Below are 17,011 nucleotides of genomic sequence, written 5' to 3'. Positions count from 1 at the left end.
ATTTGACTATGCTAAAGCCTTTGATTGTGTGGATCACAACAAATTGTGGCAAGTTCTTAAAGAGATGGGAGTACCAGACCATCTTATTTGTCTCTTGAGAAACCTGTATGTGGGTCAAGAAGCAACAGTGAGAACTGGACACGGAACCACTGATTGGTTCAAAATTGAGAAAGAAGTTCGGCAAGGCCGTATACTGTCGCCCTGCCTATTTAACTTATATGCAGAGCACATCGTGAGAAAGCTGGGGCTAGATGAATCACCAGTTGGAATTAAGATCACTGGGAGAAATATCAACAACCTCAGATATGCAGATGATACCACTCCCATGGCAGAAAGTGAAGAGGAACTAAAGAGCCTCTTGATGCGGGTGAAAGAGGAGAATGCAAAAGTTGGCTTGAAACTCAACATTAAGAAAACTAAGATCATGGCATCCAGTCCTCTCACTTCCTGGCAAATAGATGGGGAAGAAATGGAGGTAGTGACAGATTTTATTTTCCTGGGCACCAAGATTAGCCAAGAAATTAAAAGGCCCTTGCTCCTGGGGAAGAAAGCTATGGCAAATCTAGACAGCAAACTAAAAAGCAGAGACGTCACCCTGCCAACAAAAGTGTGTATAGTCAAGGCTATGGTTTTCCCAGTTGCAATGTATGGCTGTGAAAGCTAGACCATAAGGAAGGCTGAGTGCCAAAGGATTGAGGCCTTTGAATTGTGGTGCTGGAGGAGACTCCTGCGAGTTCCTTGGACCGCAAGGAGCTCAAACCGGTCAGTCCTAGAGGAGATCAACCCTGACTGCTCTTTAGAAGGCCAGATACTGAAGATGAAACTCAAGTACTTTGGCCACGTAATGAGAAGGAAAGACTCCCTGGAGAAGAGCCTAATGCTGGGAACAACAGATGGCAAAAGAAAAAGGGGACGGCAGAGCATGAGGTGGCTAGATGGAGTCACTGAAGCAGTTGGTGTGAGCTTACATGGACTCCGGGGGATGGTGGAGGACAGGAAGGCCTGGAGGAATGTTGTCCATGGGGTCACGATGGGTCGGACATGACTTCGCAACTAATAACAACAACAACAACAACATTTAGTTTCTTACTTCAGCGGTCTGTCTCCAAACACAACACCATTAAAGGCAAGTGCTCTAGGTACAGAATTTTGGTCAGCAAATTCCACAAAGGCAAAGCGTGTTGGTTGTGTCTCATCACCTGCCATCCGCACAAACTTGACTTCCCCAACTTGTTTAAAAAACTCAAGCAGCTGATCAGCTGTAGTAGTCTAAAATAAAGAAAAGCACACACAGTATAAGTAAATGCACATAAAGGTAAAAGATAAAGGCGTCTCTGTGGATTCTACTCTGCTTAGCCAATGGCTAAAAGGGGGCAATGCTCATCTCTGTTTTTACGGCAGTGAGCCAGTACTGTCTGAAGACAATCTCACAATCATGTGATCAGCATGACATCACGGAGCACTGTTACCTTTCACCAAGGTAGTACCTATTTATCTACTCGCATTTTTGAAATGCTAGGTTGGCTAGGAGCGAACAACAGGAGCCCCCTCCATCTGGCAGAGACTGGGCTCAAACGGCTGGAGTGCTGGCCATTTCTGGCTGTTTCCAGCATCATTACGCTGCTGTGCCACTGCTTCTCCTCACATCTGCACACTTAAAAACCCTGCTTGTTGACTACTGATTGGTTACACATTCCATGCCCTGCACTCTCCTGTTCTCTGCAATGTACACACATTGCAGTGTTACTTTCTGGTGCAATAGTGGTATCTCACCAACATATACAGTCCCCCTACACCTGTCTTTCCATCATTGTCACCAGTGCCACCCGTGTTAAAAACAAGGGGCTGGATATTATGCCCAGAGTTACTTAAAAAATGGGGCAATTCCAAACACAAATTGGGTACTTTTTATCATATGTGGTGGACTTGCGATAACGTGAAAAAGTATTGGATTAAAATACATAAATGGCTTGAGGAAGTGTTACAAAAACCTTTAGCTTTTAAACCTGAAGTTCTTTTATTAGACATTATACCGGAGGACATTAGTAAACAAGAAATGTATTTTATTTTACATGTAATCACTGCGGCGAGGATTGCATTTGCTCAACACTGGAAAAGTGAAGAACTACCCACTGACGAACTGATTCTAAAAAAGATCCTGGGCTGTGCAGAAATGGATAGACTGACTTTATCATTGAAAGAGAAGGAAGATACTGACTTCTATCAAACCTGGGACTCTTTTTATTATTGGCTAGAGAAACGGGACTTCACATAGATTTAAATATGCTTTTAAGTTATCATAAATAGAAAAAGAAGGGTGTGGGGGCTGACCCAGCAGGCCCGACGTTTTTGATGATGGATGTTGTTTTTAGTTTTTTTTTCTTTTTTTTAGGATTATAATTTCAAATAAAACTTATTTTTTAAAAATGGGGCAATTCCAGGGAGGTTAGGGGCACTCAGAATGGCTTGAATGAAGTTGCATAGAAAAAGTTTTTTCCCTCCACCCAACAAGCCTGGCTAGCCTATATTCTATCACCAATTCACCAAGCTCCAGATAAACTGACCAATGTCTACATACAACAATCAGGAATGCACCGTAGATATTCTTTTGGTATGTTCAAGATTAGAACTATTAAGCCACTGTATGTAAAACCAGACTTATCAATGCATCCAATTAAAGCAAAGCTATTTACCTGGGAATTCAAGTTTCCAACATACACAGTCCTCCTAATTTCATCTATCTTGGAAGGATCCACATTGCCCATAATGGGTGGCTGGGGTATGTCTCCAATGGCTGTAATATTATGATCCAACGCTGCTGCTGGTATAGCCCCCAGTGGACCAAGAGAAATACCAATCTGAAAACAGAGGACATTTTGTACAGAAACAAGCATAAAAAGTTTTCCTTCTACTCTGGAAAGGTACAATACATTGCACTTCAGAAGTAAAACACTCAACTGTATTTGGAAGACTTGAGAAACTCTGTATCATCAGTCCTAAGCTTTCATGTTTTAAATGTTCACTACATGGGAACAGGCAAGATCATTATTTATTTTATATTGTTAATTTTATACTGTTATTTTTGCATTTTATTGTGTTGTAAGCCGCCCCGAGGCTTCGGCAAGGGGCGGCATAGAAATGTTTTAATAAATAAATAAAATAATAAATTTAATGCATTTGGCCTGTAAGGCAACATTCTGCTGAGGAAAGCACCAGAGTAAGGGTTGAGTACTCTCTCAGTAACATATGATATGACAAGGAGACTTCTTTAATGTTTAGCAAAAGCATTATTACATATCCAATTAATCCTTTCAATCTCAGAGAGACTGCAACTAGCAGATACTACTCTAATTAAGAATGTACAACTCCTATGATTTACATCATGACTAAATTAACCTGAAGATGTATGTTAAGGCCATACAGTAGAACACATACTGAAAATGCAATCGAACAAAAGGCAGTCTGCACTAAATAGCATTATTAACGTCAGTTCTACTTACCGAGCTCACAGGAGGCGTTGGTATAGGAAGCAACCCTCCACCAGGAATCAGGCTGGTCATTGTAGGTGCAGGAGCCAACAGAGACAGGGCTTTGGCTTCATCTGGGATTTTACCTGAAGAGCAAATGTATTTGTTACCAAAAGGCCACCTCCCAAACAGTCTTCTATTTACCATTACCCTTCAACTTAAAAATAGTAAAGAAAAAAATCAATCTACGAGAACCTTACGAAAAATAAAATAATTCAAGTTTTTCCTTTTCCCCTGCTCCACCAGGAACAACAAGTGAGCAAATCTAGCAATCTCATTACCGGATTTTTACTTTAAAAACTGAACAATGTAGACAATTATTTAACACTTTGAGCTATGGGTCACCTGTACTGGAAACTTAATGTTCATGAACCAAACGATATCAAGCATGGACGCTTTCGCAGGACGTTGTTTTCACGGTGATCGAAAGTTGTGTTACACATGACAACCGTTCGTGTTGGCTGCATCACTAATAGCACACAGAACATCAGATACAGAAAAGAAGAACATTTTTTAAAGTTTAATCCCCAGAAATGGCAAATAACCAAATCAGTCAAAAGGAAAAAAAAGAGGAAACAGGAGTGTGCTAACCAAAATCTTCCCTTTTCTTCTGTTGAAAGGGCTGCGAAAAATGTTAACAGGTGACTACAAGTAGTCAGTCTGCAGCAACAGGTAAGGCAAGAAACCTAGAACCATACTGATTTGTAGCTTATATACTTCAGCACGATGAGGTCCATGGCTTCCTTAACTTCAAAAGGGAGTAAGTGCTCTGGAATCCTTATTTGAAATATTTGCTTGATCTCACTGCCCTATGCAGACATAACTGCCATTAAGCATTATGTCTGATTCCTGAACCTTTATTAAATATTACCTCTCCACCAAGTAAATGTGCTTAAGGCAATACGGAGTGACAAGCAGGTTTCAGTGACCCCCCCCCCTACATCTTCTGCAGGCAAGGCTTACCTCAGCAAAATAAACCAACATTTCACCATATATTTGGTATTTTAATCTTTTTCAGTGACACCCAGGTTAAGCATTATGCCTGCAGTGGACCACTAAGTGCACTGACCACATACTTGAAGTATAAAAAGCCTTCCCTAAAGTGTCTAAAAAAAAAAAAAAAGCTCTTCATTGTGATTTCAGGTTCTTCCTTAAGAAGCTTGATGTAAGCTTAAGATAATAAAGAAGAATAAAACATTCTAACACACACAGATCTAAAACAATTAGTTGAAAAGCTGAGCAGAAATCACAAACTGCACTTGGCAAAGTGCTTTGCCTCAGAGTCATCTTTGTCTGAAGTAACACAAAGTGTTACTTATCAAATAGCTATAAGCAATCTAGTCATTTCAGTCCTCCTCAAGAATCTGTTTACCTGGTAGTACCTGACATTGCCAAAGAAATATAAATGTTTTGCATAATTTTTATCTGCCCATCTTTTAATACTATAATTCTCATCTTCCAGAGCAAGACAGAAACACAAGACAGGGCAAATTGACAGAGCCCTAATTAAGTCCTTGAAGTTTGTTACACATCCAAAATAAGAAGATTATTTGTGGTAACAGATGTCTGGAGAACTGCACTGTTCAACTTCCTAGGCCAATTTTACTTTCTGAACCATAAAATGACAAAATAAACTTAAAGAAGAGTAATACAGCAATAGAAATATTTAAATGGAAATGTCTTTTTATTTGAGTATAGCTCAAATGATGCTGATTTAGGCCTGAAAGAAAAAAAAACATAGCAGACCCAGCTAGGTATGAACTGACCGGTGTCTCATGATTTCAGTAGAATTTTAAGGGCAGAAGTGTTCCTATTTGTTAAGTCTCGAGATCAAATACTGGTTCTACCACTGATGTAAATGACAAGATAAATGCACTTAGATCATTTCAAGTGCAACCTATACATGTCTATTCAGAAGAAAACCTGGCTAAGTTTAATGGGAGTTGTTCCTCAGTATATTATGTAACTGCAGGCTTCCATGGTTAGGTACAATGGGTTGACTCTCATGGTGCCTCTGTGTTGTTAAAGGTTTTTGATCCAGTGGAGACTTCTGCCAGTAGAACAGGAAGGTAGCCCATTTTTGGCAATTAATCCTTCCCACTGCAGACCTCTGCACTACACCAAAATCTCTGCAGAAAGGATACCAGAAATGCTTGGGAAGTGGTATTAAGTGCCGCAGGAATAAAAATAACCAAAAATAGCCTCTCCCTTTGTTGCAGTCTTGGGGCCTTCTGCTGGACTGAAGAATCATCAGTTGTTGAGGGATAACAAGTTGTATGATGCAGTTTGGGCATAATGGCAACCATGAGTTGAGACCAAGCAGGAGTGAGCACACTGCCTTGCAACTGCTTGCCATTTCTTTCATTTCCAGATCCCCTGCCCAAAACAAACAAACAAACCAGGAAAGCCCCATTTCTGAGTTATTTACTACAAGAATTAAACCCAGAACTCTGTTGAGCTCAAGTTCGTTGTTGGTTTAAAACTATGGATCATTTCTTCTTCCACAATTAAAAATGCTAGGTTCAAATGCCATAGCAAAAAACCCAGAAAAGGCCCTGGGGTTTTTTGTAATTTAGAAGCAAAGCAGAAATGGTGACCTGTCCCAAGAGAGCATGCTCACTTACTCCTACATTGCCCTGACTACTCAGTCACTCCATGTAAATCAGGTGTATAAATAGATCCTCAATTTAGCCTTGTAAACTGTTATACCTATAGCCACTGAGTAGGAATATTTAGGGTAACATAACTGCTAAATACTACATAATCCTTTATTATTTTAAAAAGCAGTATTAAAACTGCAAAACTAAACTAAAACAAATATCTATTTATTTTATTAAATAAAATCTAATATTCAGAATAGGGCTGTACCAGAATAGAGATACTCAACCACTCTAACAAACTAATGTTTTACTTAAATAATTTTGTTCCTGGCTAAATATATCTGTACTTCTCTCAACTTACTGATAAAAATGGAATATAAACCTCCCAAATGGTAACTATTACAGCAGCTATCCCTGTAAAAGCCATTCATATATGTTGAACTCCTTCTTGTATACAACACACTGCTGATTATTAAAATAATCTTCTTTAAAGCAGTGATATGAAGCATGCATACAGAACACACCCAGCACTAACTCAGATCTAGATAAAGTCATTTTAAATTGATTAGTAACAGTATTTCTTTATTAATTTATCTGAATTTAACAGCTCTGGCAGGTGTCATACCCCTCGCTTGAGGTAATTTTTACACATCTCCAAAAGTTTTACTGGTTTTAGCACAAATTCTGTTGGATCATTAGAAGAACCTACATATTCTGGAAGATTTACGGCTACTATTATAATTATCTATCTGTTCACATAAAATTACCAAACATTTCAGAGTACATAAAAATGCTTCAGGAGGAAGAGTGCAAGCATGTGCACCGTCACAGAGAAGATAACTATAAAACTGAGCTCTCTTTAGTACAGAGAAAGGCAACAAGCTGTTGGTATTTCTTGGTAAGTTTTTGCAGAAAATAGTCAAACTTGACAACAAAAAGCTTGTAGGATGTGTGTCTGCTGTATCTAAGAGTGTGTCATAATCATCTGTCAAAATGCAGAAGAAAAATCAGTTGTGCTTGTTGTCTTCCCACAGAATGCTACAGTAAAGAGAAGACAGTATATAAAATAAACATTGGTCAATCATTCAAAGGTCAATTGACAGTTATTTATGTGTTTTCCATATTTTCAAGATTTATCGCAGAAATTAGTAAGCTGACTTATAAAATTGAAATATATACAATGCCCTACTAATCTTGAAACACTGGCCCCCTTCACACATTCATCTAGCCATGCGGAAATGTCTTCATCATAGAATTTTCACATGGTCATAGAAGTCACATATATACTGCAGCTAAAAACAATGAAAAAGTGGCTCCTATGCTACTCAGTGTGTGAATGGGACCATTGTCTTTCTACATTGCAAACAACTTGTCATGTTATTTAACTTTGCTTGGTAAGAGACAGAGAAGTTTCAGAATAAAAGAAAGAAAATTTCAAAGTACAGTCCAGATAAAGCCATACACATGTATGTAATACCTTTGGCTAATAAAAACAAATGGCTCCCTTCATTTGTTACAGAACCCAGTTCTAGCCATGTTCAATCAGATGTCATTTCATTGATCTCAGTACTTTTTACATCTAATTATGCATGCTTTAGTTTTTTTCTATAGTTTAATTATAAACTCTAAACCAGCTCTAAGATGCTGCTTAACTCTTACTGAAAAGATGGAATTCCATCTTGAAACAGTTTCACTGGGTTAAGTTTAAAATAAATCATGAACTCTTGGAACACAATTTTTACAGAACTGAAGAACCAGTTCAACAGGTAGAAATGAAAGAATTAAGGCAAAAAAAGGACAAAATTAAAAGAAAAATAAAGAAGAAAAAAGAAAAGAAAGCAAAATAAAACAATAAAAACAGAGACAGGGCGTCCATCTTCTGCAGGCCAGACTCCGCTCTCATTTCCCCCATGAAGTTGTCACTTGGCGGCAGGTTTAGTGGCATGGCAAACAATGCCTAATTCAGGCAAGTGTAACAGGTCTGCCTTGGCCAGTCTAGTCATCTAATAATGCACAAATATCACACAGAGAAAACATACAAAACCAAATTAATAGTCAAAATCCATCTACCAGAAAATGTGGACATAAAGTTTAGAATGATGGTTAAAGGTGGCAACTCTGATACATTTCAGTCGTGCCCTCTCTCAAACCAGAACAGAATTAGAGAGAAACTCAGATACACATACAATGGTAAACGGGCAACATTTTGACAATGTAACATTTCACTGGGTCAGTTTGCACATCATAAACAACTACTATGGGTTAACTAACATGTGAGGCTCCAAGATGTGAGCTGGTTGTCATGTTGAAGCAGCATGCCATGTCAGGTGTGCCAACACTTTTTTTTTTTTTTTAGCATTGTGAGGGTTAAACAGTCTTTGAATTTAAGCAATATCTATATTTAAATAATCCATGATGACTGGTTTTGCCCACCACAATAAGCCAAGATGCTCACTTGCCATGGTCTGCATATTTAAAACAGTAGCTGATGCACATCTCAGAAATCCATGACTTAAGTTAATCCATGATGGTTCATCATGACATGCAAATTGGCCCACTGCATCTGAAGTCACAATGTAGGTTAGTAATATGAATAGTGATGAATGAGCGTATGTGTTATACACTAAACACCAGTTTACTACCCAATGAAACCCTTCCCATGCAACACTGAGAGTTGTTCCTGACAGAAAATGTAGGCTTATATCCAAATTCTTTTGAAATCCTTCTCTCCCCATTTTTCTTTGTGCCTGATTTTTGTACAATTAGCAGCACAAAAACAGAGATATCACAACATCTGGATTTTCCAACAGAGGCCAGCCATTAGCAGGAAAGTTAAACAGAGCACATTATACCCGTTGTCTGCATCCCACATCAGCTCTCCTTTTTGTTCAAGTGAAATTCAAGGAACGTGCTGAGTCTGATATATGTAGTCCTGTGAAGTTTGACTCCTACTCAACCTATGCATTTTCATGGCAACTGCACACATCTGAAAGTCTTGTTAATGATCTCAAAATATTTACCATTAAGGAACTTTGATGAAGATGTCTCTCTGCAACACTCCCTACCCCCACCCCACCCCCACTTACATGGAATATCAATCACAATTAAGGCTGCAATTCTATACACATGTACATGGTAGTTAAGTCCCACCGAACTCACGGGATTACTTTTGAATAGACATGTATAGAATTGCACTGTGCTACGTAAACTCTACAATTTTTGAAAAACTTCACACTGATCTCTGAAGCTAGATGTCAGTGCTTTCAATCTTCTCTTCATTTGTATTCATATATATCAACAGTGAAATGTATGCACCATAAGCCCACTTTTATAATTGCAAGCTGTACTCAAATATAGTATTTAGAATCAGCACTGTGTACCAAATAACTTCAGTTTACTCTTGAAAAGAAGTTAGTATCTTACTGGCGCAAACTGCAGTAACATCATTTGGAAATTGTACAGTGGACATTTTTTTTAATCTCTTGGACTTGCAAGGGTGGAGGTGAATTTGTATTTCAAGCATTCTGCAAGCTTTACTTTGGAATAGCGCTGTAATTGTAATGCCCATGAACCTGTCTTCTGTCAACCCGTCTTACAGGTGGGCCAGTTTAAGAGAGGTAAGGGCAGAGGAACCCCACCCCCCCAACAGCCCTGCAGCAGCCTTGTGGAAAGTTGAGTACAAAGGAGCAAGACAAGAAGGGTCACTCTTCTTCTGTAGTCCTGTGATGCCCCATACCAGCAATGTTCCAGCTGAAGGGAGGCAACTCAGCTGTTTTTCCATACTAGAAACAACTCAGAAAGACAAGACAGAAAGAAAAGCACATGAGGAAGAGAAATCTTTGCCTCATCTGTTCTCCTGTTCTGGGATTTATAAGAAGATGGTGGAAACAATTTGGATACTGGATTATACTCCTATGATGTCAGTACAGCAATAGCATTGTGGTCTTCTTGCTAGGCAAATATAAAATCTAAAATGTATTCATCCCTCTGCTCACATCATTATATTATAAAGCTTATCAGTCTTCAAAAGAGGTAGGTCATCTTCAAATATTATCTTGGCTGCAGAAACATGGTTCTGATATGGTAAAATATTCCAATAACCCTAGCATATTGCTCTAGATCCATGATAAAACAATGACTTTGGTATCTTTGGGATCACTGAATAAGCCATACAGAACCATTACAGATAAACCCAGAATCACCAATGAAAATTAGTGAAAATGAAAACCACGGTAATGAATTAACTGGTTAATAGTACTTTCAAGGCATTATTTTGACCTAGGGCCATTTAGAGATTTGCTTTTTATACACCTGCAACAGGCACACAGCTATAAGAGTCCCCATGTCAGAAATGCATGCATCCCTGCTTTCAAAAGAGATTGTTGCTCAGAACATATATTCTATGAACAGAAGATTAGAACTGCTTCTACTTGCGCCAAAGCTCCATGCCTGTCTTTCAAGTACTATATCACTTTGTGTATGCTATCTATTTTTCTTAATTCTATTTCAGTTCTAAAGCAAAGATGCCACAGAATTAGCTGTATTTTAGCCAGAGGAATGAGAAATTGTTAGCGTTTGGACATGTAGACAGACAAAGGATAAGTAAAGATGCAAGAAACTCAACTCGTGAACAAAAGGATCCTTCCCAATAGCTCTTCAGGTTGTTGGTTTTTTTTAAAACATATCTGGATCTCCATAGAAAAGCTGTGAATCCGATTTTTAAAAAGAGGTACTATAGTCCAAAGGAAAGCATTCTCTTCAGATAATGCACAGCCATTTCAACAGAGCCACATGAATGTGAACCCTACTGTTCATTAGACTGCTAAATCATGTTCAACATTCTCCGACAAAGCAAACCAAAGCAAACTCAACATAAAGGAGAAGCACAGTTTTTACCATACTGGATATTCCAAAGTAATACTGGTTTGCCATTATTAAAATATTTGTTATCTATTAAGGTTACAGTTATGCAAAGTAATAAGAAAATAAATGCTGGTATTGGTAATTCAGAATCCATACAAGAACTTGTGGTAACCCTTAATTACAGGATAGAAATCCAATTTAATAACACAGTTTCAGTGACTGCATATTTCTTTTGGCATAGAAACATGTAATCACAACCAGCAAAAGGTGAGTGACATTTATTCTGAACATTTAATCTAAGTCTTAAGTATCTTGGTTAACGATCACCTTTCATGCTGCTGCAAATCCTTAGCTCAGGAGATAACCCAGAAAACTCTCTGTTCTCTTTACTATTTTCTGAGCTCAGTTCCTCCTGTTTATTAGTTCTTGAGCCCTGTTCTACTTAAAAAATATTCCCATAGTCACCATTTAACTTCTGCCTGAACAATCAGTTAACTGTGACTGTGAATTCTGAAAAAGACAATTCCTGTCTACCAGCTAGGTTTAGAAGGAATGATCCCGTATCACCAGCACTCTCCAGAACACTCCTCACTTGCAAAGTGTTCTGACAGCACTCTGTCCACTTCCTGCTAGGATAGAAAACTAGCATCCAGAAATATATACATGCAGCTAACAGAGTGTCAAACCTATCATAAGCATTTGATAGCTTGTGTTGTATATATTGCCCAAGATTGCATGTTTGCAAGGCAAATATGAAATAGATAAATGCACGTATGCTATTATGGTCATAAAAAAGCCAGACAACAGTCTATACTAACAACTCTTCCTGAAGGCCATGGTATCAGTGGATAGTTAAGGTGTATTATGGGAATCCTTGTATAAAATGTATTCTTAGAAAAAGCTATGATACTATGGTTAAGAGCTACCTTGTATACTCAAACCATTTATTACAGTTCTGATAGAAAACCTAAGAAACCTCACTTTCAGCCAAGATAAGAAAGGAGTGCTCCCAGTCACAGTGTCAGAGAAGTCCAAATATATGATAAAAACTCCTGATACACTTCCAGTTCCATCTGTGTTGCCCAGCCCTGTATGATGCTGCTTTTTTCAGAGAGAAGGTCAGCATGACTTTTTAGGATGAAGTTGTCAGTGTTCAGTTTTAGTGAAAGAAGCAAATGTTCCTCCTTGCAAAAGATAAGTGAAAAATGACCATAGGAAAATACCCACAAATTTAAAACCTAACTGATCACAAGAAAAAAGTTCCACAGAAATTTCTTCTTGTTTTTAAAGGATCATTATTTCCATATTCCTCAACAGAGATTTGAGTAGAAGAAAAACAAGGACACACAGTACTAACACCTTCCCAGTTGCTGAAAAGCACAAGTAACAAACTGGTGTAACAAAGACCATCAAAACAAAAACATGTCTGAAATACAAACCTTCTGCACAGGGCACAACTATCAGAGCTCTGTCAATAAAAACCGTGTTTGTTAGATGCTGGGCCACACCAACACTTGAAGATTCCCGAAACTTAATATAACATACTTTGGAGGAAAAAGCGAGTGGAGCGTTGCTGAAAGAAAAAGAAAATCAATTAGAATGATGTACCACTGCAACATAGAAACAAATAAATGTTGCTGAATTAGCCTGCTTTCCCAAGTCCCACTCAAAAGCTAGAAATATGACAGACCTCCAAAATATGAGAAGAGAATGTATGGCTTTTCATGTTGTTTCAGTGCATTCAAGGCTGGTCAAAATATATTAACTTATTCAATAACTACAGTTAAGGGATCCAACTGCACTACCTTAGAAAAATGGGTGGGCATCCTTCAGGCAGGCAGTATCTACTTTGCTTCTTACCAGGACCGTCAGATCAACCGGACTGAGAAGCAAAAGGTTCTCTAAGAATTAAGGAACTGTGCACCAAAGGATTTATTTGTGTACTGAAACTTATATTCCTTCCACACAGAAATCCATTCCTGATTACCCTGTGCTTTCTTCATTTTAATAGTATAATTAGAGTTACTGGCAGAGTCATTTTGTCACTACAATCATTAAACAGAAAACAGAAACCTTTACCAATCTACTTTAAATTTATTAAAAAATAATACTATTTTTATTTAAAGCAATTTTAACATTCTTGTTCCCTAAAAAGGTCTTGTAATATATCATGATCTACCTTTTGCCCACACCTGACCTAGAACCATGAGGTAAGCATCTTACAAAAGTGCCTTGAATTTGTGGAATTTGCTGTGGGCAGGTACATCCTCAATCAGCTTTAAACCCAGTTTAAACCAGCTTGTAAAATCTGAAAGACCATGGGCCAACCTCAGTTCCTTACTCTCAGTTAACAAATGAGCTAGTGTTGAGCAGGCATTTGACCTTGATATCTACTTTATAACAGGAATGAGGCATATATTTCAATGAAAGTCTTCTTCTAAAAATAATAATCCAAGTATCATTGCAGAAACATTTCTTCACTAGTGCAACACACTCTATGTGGGGTTGCCTTTGAAGTCCATAGTATTCAATTAATTCAAAACAGGGCAGCAAGGTTGGTAATAGGAACTGGCTCATGAGATCATATAATGCCAGTCCTGCACTGGCTGCCAGTTGAAGTCTTAGCCTGATTTAAAGTGCTAATATTAACATTCATAGCCCTAAATGGCTTGGGACAGGCTATCTGAAGGGCCACCTCATCCCATATGTATCTATTCAAGTCCTACGATCAGGGAGTCCCCTCTAAAGGAAGTAATGAGGGAGGTTACTAGGAGAAGAGCCTTTTCAGTTGTGGTACCCATTATGGAACAAGCTCCCCAAAGAGATATGCCTGGTGCCTACCATCTATTCTTTCTGGTGCCAGTTAAAAATCTTATTTCCCCAGTATTTTAAAAGTTGCAATATTAAAACTAAAACATTTCATTTTATCTGGTATTGCTACTTTGCCTCTGTATTGACTGACTGCAATTCTTGGGTACCTGAAGGTGTGTTTCCTTCCATGTATACCTGCCCACCCCTAGAAGTCTTTCTTTGGGGCCCCTCAGGAGGTCAGGATAGTGGCTACCCAGAGAAGGGTCTTCTCTGCGGTGCACCCCAGCTTTGGAACATGCTCCTGAGAGAGGTGGGCCTGACACTGACACTTTTATTCTTTTTGATGCCAGGTCAATACCATTTTATCTTCCCAATATTTTAAGATCTGATGATTGTTTTAAAAATGAGTTTTATGATGTCATGCTTTATTGTTGTATTACTGTCCTGAGACCCAGGTAAAGAACAGGGCAAAAATGCTTTTAATAAATAAATAATAATAAATTGCTGTGAATCTATTGTTATTGTTTTATTTGATTCATTGTCTTACTGTTTCATTGTTATATGTCTTTCTTGGCTTTCATGTTTGTATGTTCCCATTTTGAATCTTTGTTTCCCTCTCAGCCTCTGGCTGTTGGGCGGTATAAACATAAAGAAATAAAATAATAAAAAATATGCAAACTAACACTAAATTTCAAACTTTAATTGAAATATTTAACTAACATTTTATAAATTACAGATAAAACTGCTAGATATTAAAAAAATAAAACACAGGATTTTTTCAAAGGTCTGCATATAATGTAAGATCTATAGTTATGTTAAAAACAGTATCTGTACCTCCACTTGCTCTTTTGTGCCTAAAGGACTAACTACTAGCACAAAAGGAAATCAAAATTTTCCACAGGAAACCTGGAAATGCTTATTTCAAGAACTGGACAAAGTCGGTGGATACCTTCTCTGTAAGCTCTCCTAACTTGCCCATTCCAGAAATAGGTTTTCAGCTTGTTTCCAGTTGCTTCAGGACCCACAAGCATCCTCTTGCACTACAATGAGTCCTACTAATGTATGGGCACTGTTGGATATTGCCCTAAAATTTTCAAGAAATGGGACAAGATGGTGATAGCTGCAATAGCTCTGGGAGTATGCTGTTCCCTATGTCTTTGATGGAATTCCTCTATCATACTTCCTTTGATGCTGAAGTTGCAAGTTAGCATTACTTGATCACTAGTTTGATAAAAAGTTTAAAAGTAGCACAGGGACATTTTAGTATTTTAGCACTTGACAAATACTTACTCTGAACCTGTCCTTCAGCATAGGCTGCAGCCTTGAACCAGCAACTCTCCTAATGGCTTGCATTAGAATTAGTACTCTTAACTTGGTAGTATGAACAATACCCTAACCAGTAGCAATCTTTTATATGATGCTGAAAGCAAAACTACAGGTGACATGATTCAGAGAATTAGCAACTGCATTAATAGTCCTAAAACTGAAACTGCAGACGTGAAGGGGAAATTGAATGTATTCACAATGGAGGTCAAAGATTTAAAGATTATCTTCCATGCTAGAATCTTGTTCTAAATGTGGTCCTCTTCACCTACAATTTGCTTTGAAACATCAATACATGGAAGTGTTCATTGTGTGAATGGCATTGTGTCTAGTCTATCTGGATCATTTCAGAGTTGGCACAGAGGCAGCCTTGGCTGCCCTATGTGATGACCTATATCAGGAATCAGACAAAGGGTATGTGACCTAATGATACTCCAGACAGGTTTTGATAGCCCAACAGATAACATGGTTTAAGGTATATGAGCAGTACTGGGGGGCACCACACTGTAGCTGAATGCTGGCTCCAGAATATGAGGATTGGGGAATATTGGTCAGCCCCATGGATTCTGCAGCACAGAGTTCCCCAGGGGCCACTTTTGTCAGCCATGCTATTCAACATCTTCATGAAACTGCTGAGTGGAGTTATCCAGAGTTCTGGAGTGTATTGCTATCAGAATGCTAATGGCATACAGCTCTATTTCTCCTTTTCCTCTTCAGAAGTGTGCTAAATCAGTGCCCAGCTGCAACAACAAACTGGATGAAGGATAGTAACAGAAGCTCATTCCAGACAAGACTGAAATGTTGCTAGTGGATTAACTTGAATGTGGTTATTGTAGGCCTGCTGTTGCTGTTGTTTTTATATTATGTATATTCAATTTCAATGTTACTGATTTTATTTGGTATTTTATTTTGTGTTGCTGGCTTTCTGACTCTGAATTGCCTAGAGAGCCATTTTGGGCTTATGAGTGGTATAGGAAATAAAAACTTGTGCTTCTTGAAATGCTGTTCTTCTGATCAGATGGAGGATATTCCATTCATTCTCCAGGGGTTGCACTTCCCCTGAAGGAGCACATTCATACCTTGGGTATCCACCTGAAGCCATCTTTGTCACTTGAAGCTCAAGCAGCCTCAATAGCATGGAGTACCTTCTATCAAATTTGAGCTGGTGGCACAGCTATGCCACAATTTAGGCAGGAATAGCCTGATTTCAGTAACCTGTGTCCTGGTAATCTCCAAGTTAGATTACTGCAACACACTCTGGGTAGAGCTGCCCTTAAAGATTGTTCAGAGGCTGCAACTTGCTTAAAACGTTGTTGCCAGACTAATAACTGGGACCAAAAAGCCTAAGCATATAACACCATTTCTGGTCTTTTTGTACTGATTGCCTGTACATTCTAAGACCAATTCCATACTTGTCAGAGCACTTCTCCCAGCCTAAATCTACTCTGACACTACACTCAGTATCTTGAATGTCACCATCAAGAGAGGCACAGATGATGGCAACAAGGAAGGGGTTCCCTCAGTAGCAGCTCCCATATTACAGAATTGGGGGGTGGGGGTTATGTGACTTAATATTACATATTACAGGGCTTACTATTACATATTACAGGGGGGCTTATGTCAGCTGCTTTTAAATAAATTTTGGTATTTTAGCTCTTTAAATTGTTTAACTTAAATTTTTGTAGTTAAATTTTGTTTCCATCAGCATTTTATTGTATTCCATGGACTATTGTAAAACATCCAGAGAGTTTTGACTCAGTATAAAAATGTAATAATAACAATAGTTTGATCATTCTTAGGGTATGACAACAGGGTAGCCCTTGTGTGCATTTCAGACGGGTACCTTGAAACTGCAGAAATGTCAGTTTATTCAACCCATAAAATCCT

General features: G+C 38.3%; 1 protein-coding gene across 4 annotated transcripts in view; it reads right to left on the bottom strand.

The window, feature by feature from the left end:
- SREK1 (splicing regulatory glutamic acid and lysine rich protein 1) overlaps positions 1-17,011 on the bottom strand; it is a 35,806-nt gene that overhangs the window by 16,395 nt on the left and 2,400 nt on the right. For 2 of the 4 annotated variants that reach the window (XM_044445847.1, XM_044445848.1), the window contains exons 2-5: positions 12,430-12,563; positions 3,501-3,613; positions 2,694-2,858; positions 1,091-1,269 (exon numbers count right to left, since the gene is read on the bottom strand). In XM_044445847.1, the coding sequence (XP_044301782.1) occupies positions 1,091-1,269; positions 2,694-2,858; positions 3,501-3,613; positions 12,430-12,563 (591 nt within the window). Of the gene's footprint in view, positions 1-1,090; positions 1,270-2,693; positions 2,859-3,500; positions 3,614-3,872; positions 8,131-12,429; positions 12,564-17,011 lie in introns of those variants that run through there. The other 2 variants (XM_044445849.1, XM_044445850.1) reach the window with 2 other exon arrangements.

This window comes from Varanus komodoensis, unplaced genomic scaffold (assembly GCF_004798865.1).
Source record: "Varanus komodoensis strain SLA01 unplaced genomic scaffold, ASM479886v1 scaffold5, whole genome shotgun sequence".
In the NCBI taxonomy this organism is placed as follows: domain Eukaryota; kingdom Metazoa; phylum Chordata; class Lepidosauria; order Squamata; family Varanidae; genus Varanus; species Varanus komodoensis.
Note: the sequence above shows the minus strand (reverse complement) of the source record. Positions and strands in the feature narration are given on the sequence as shown.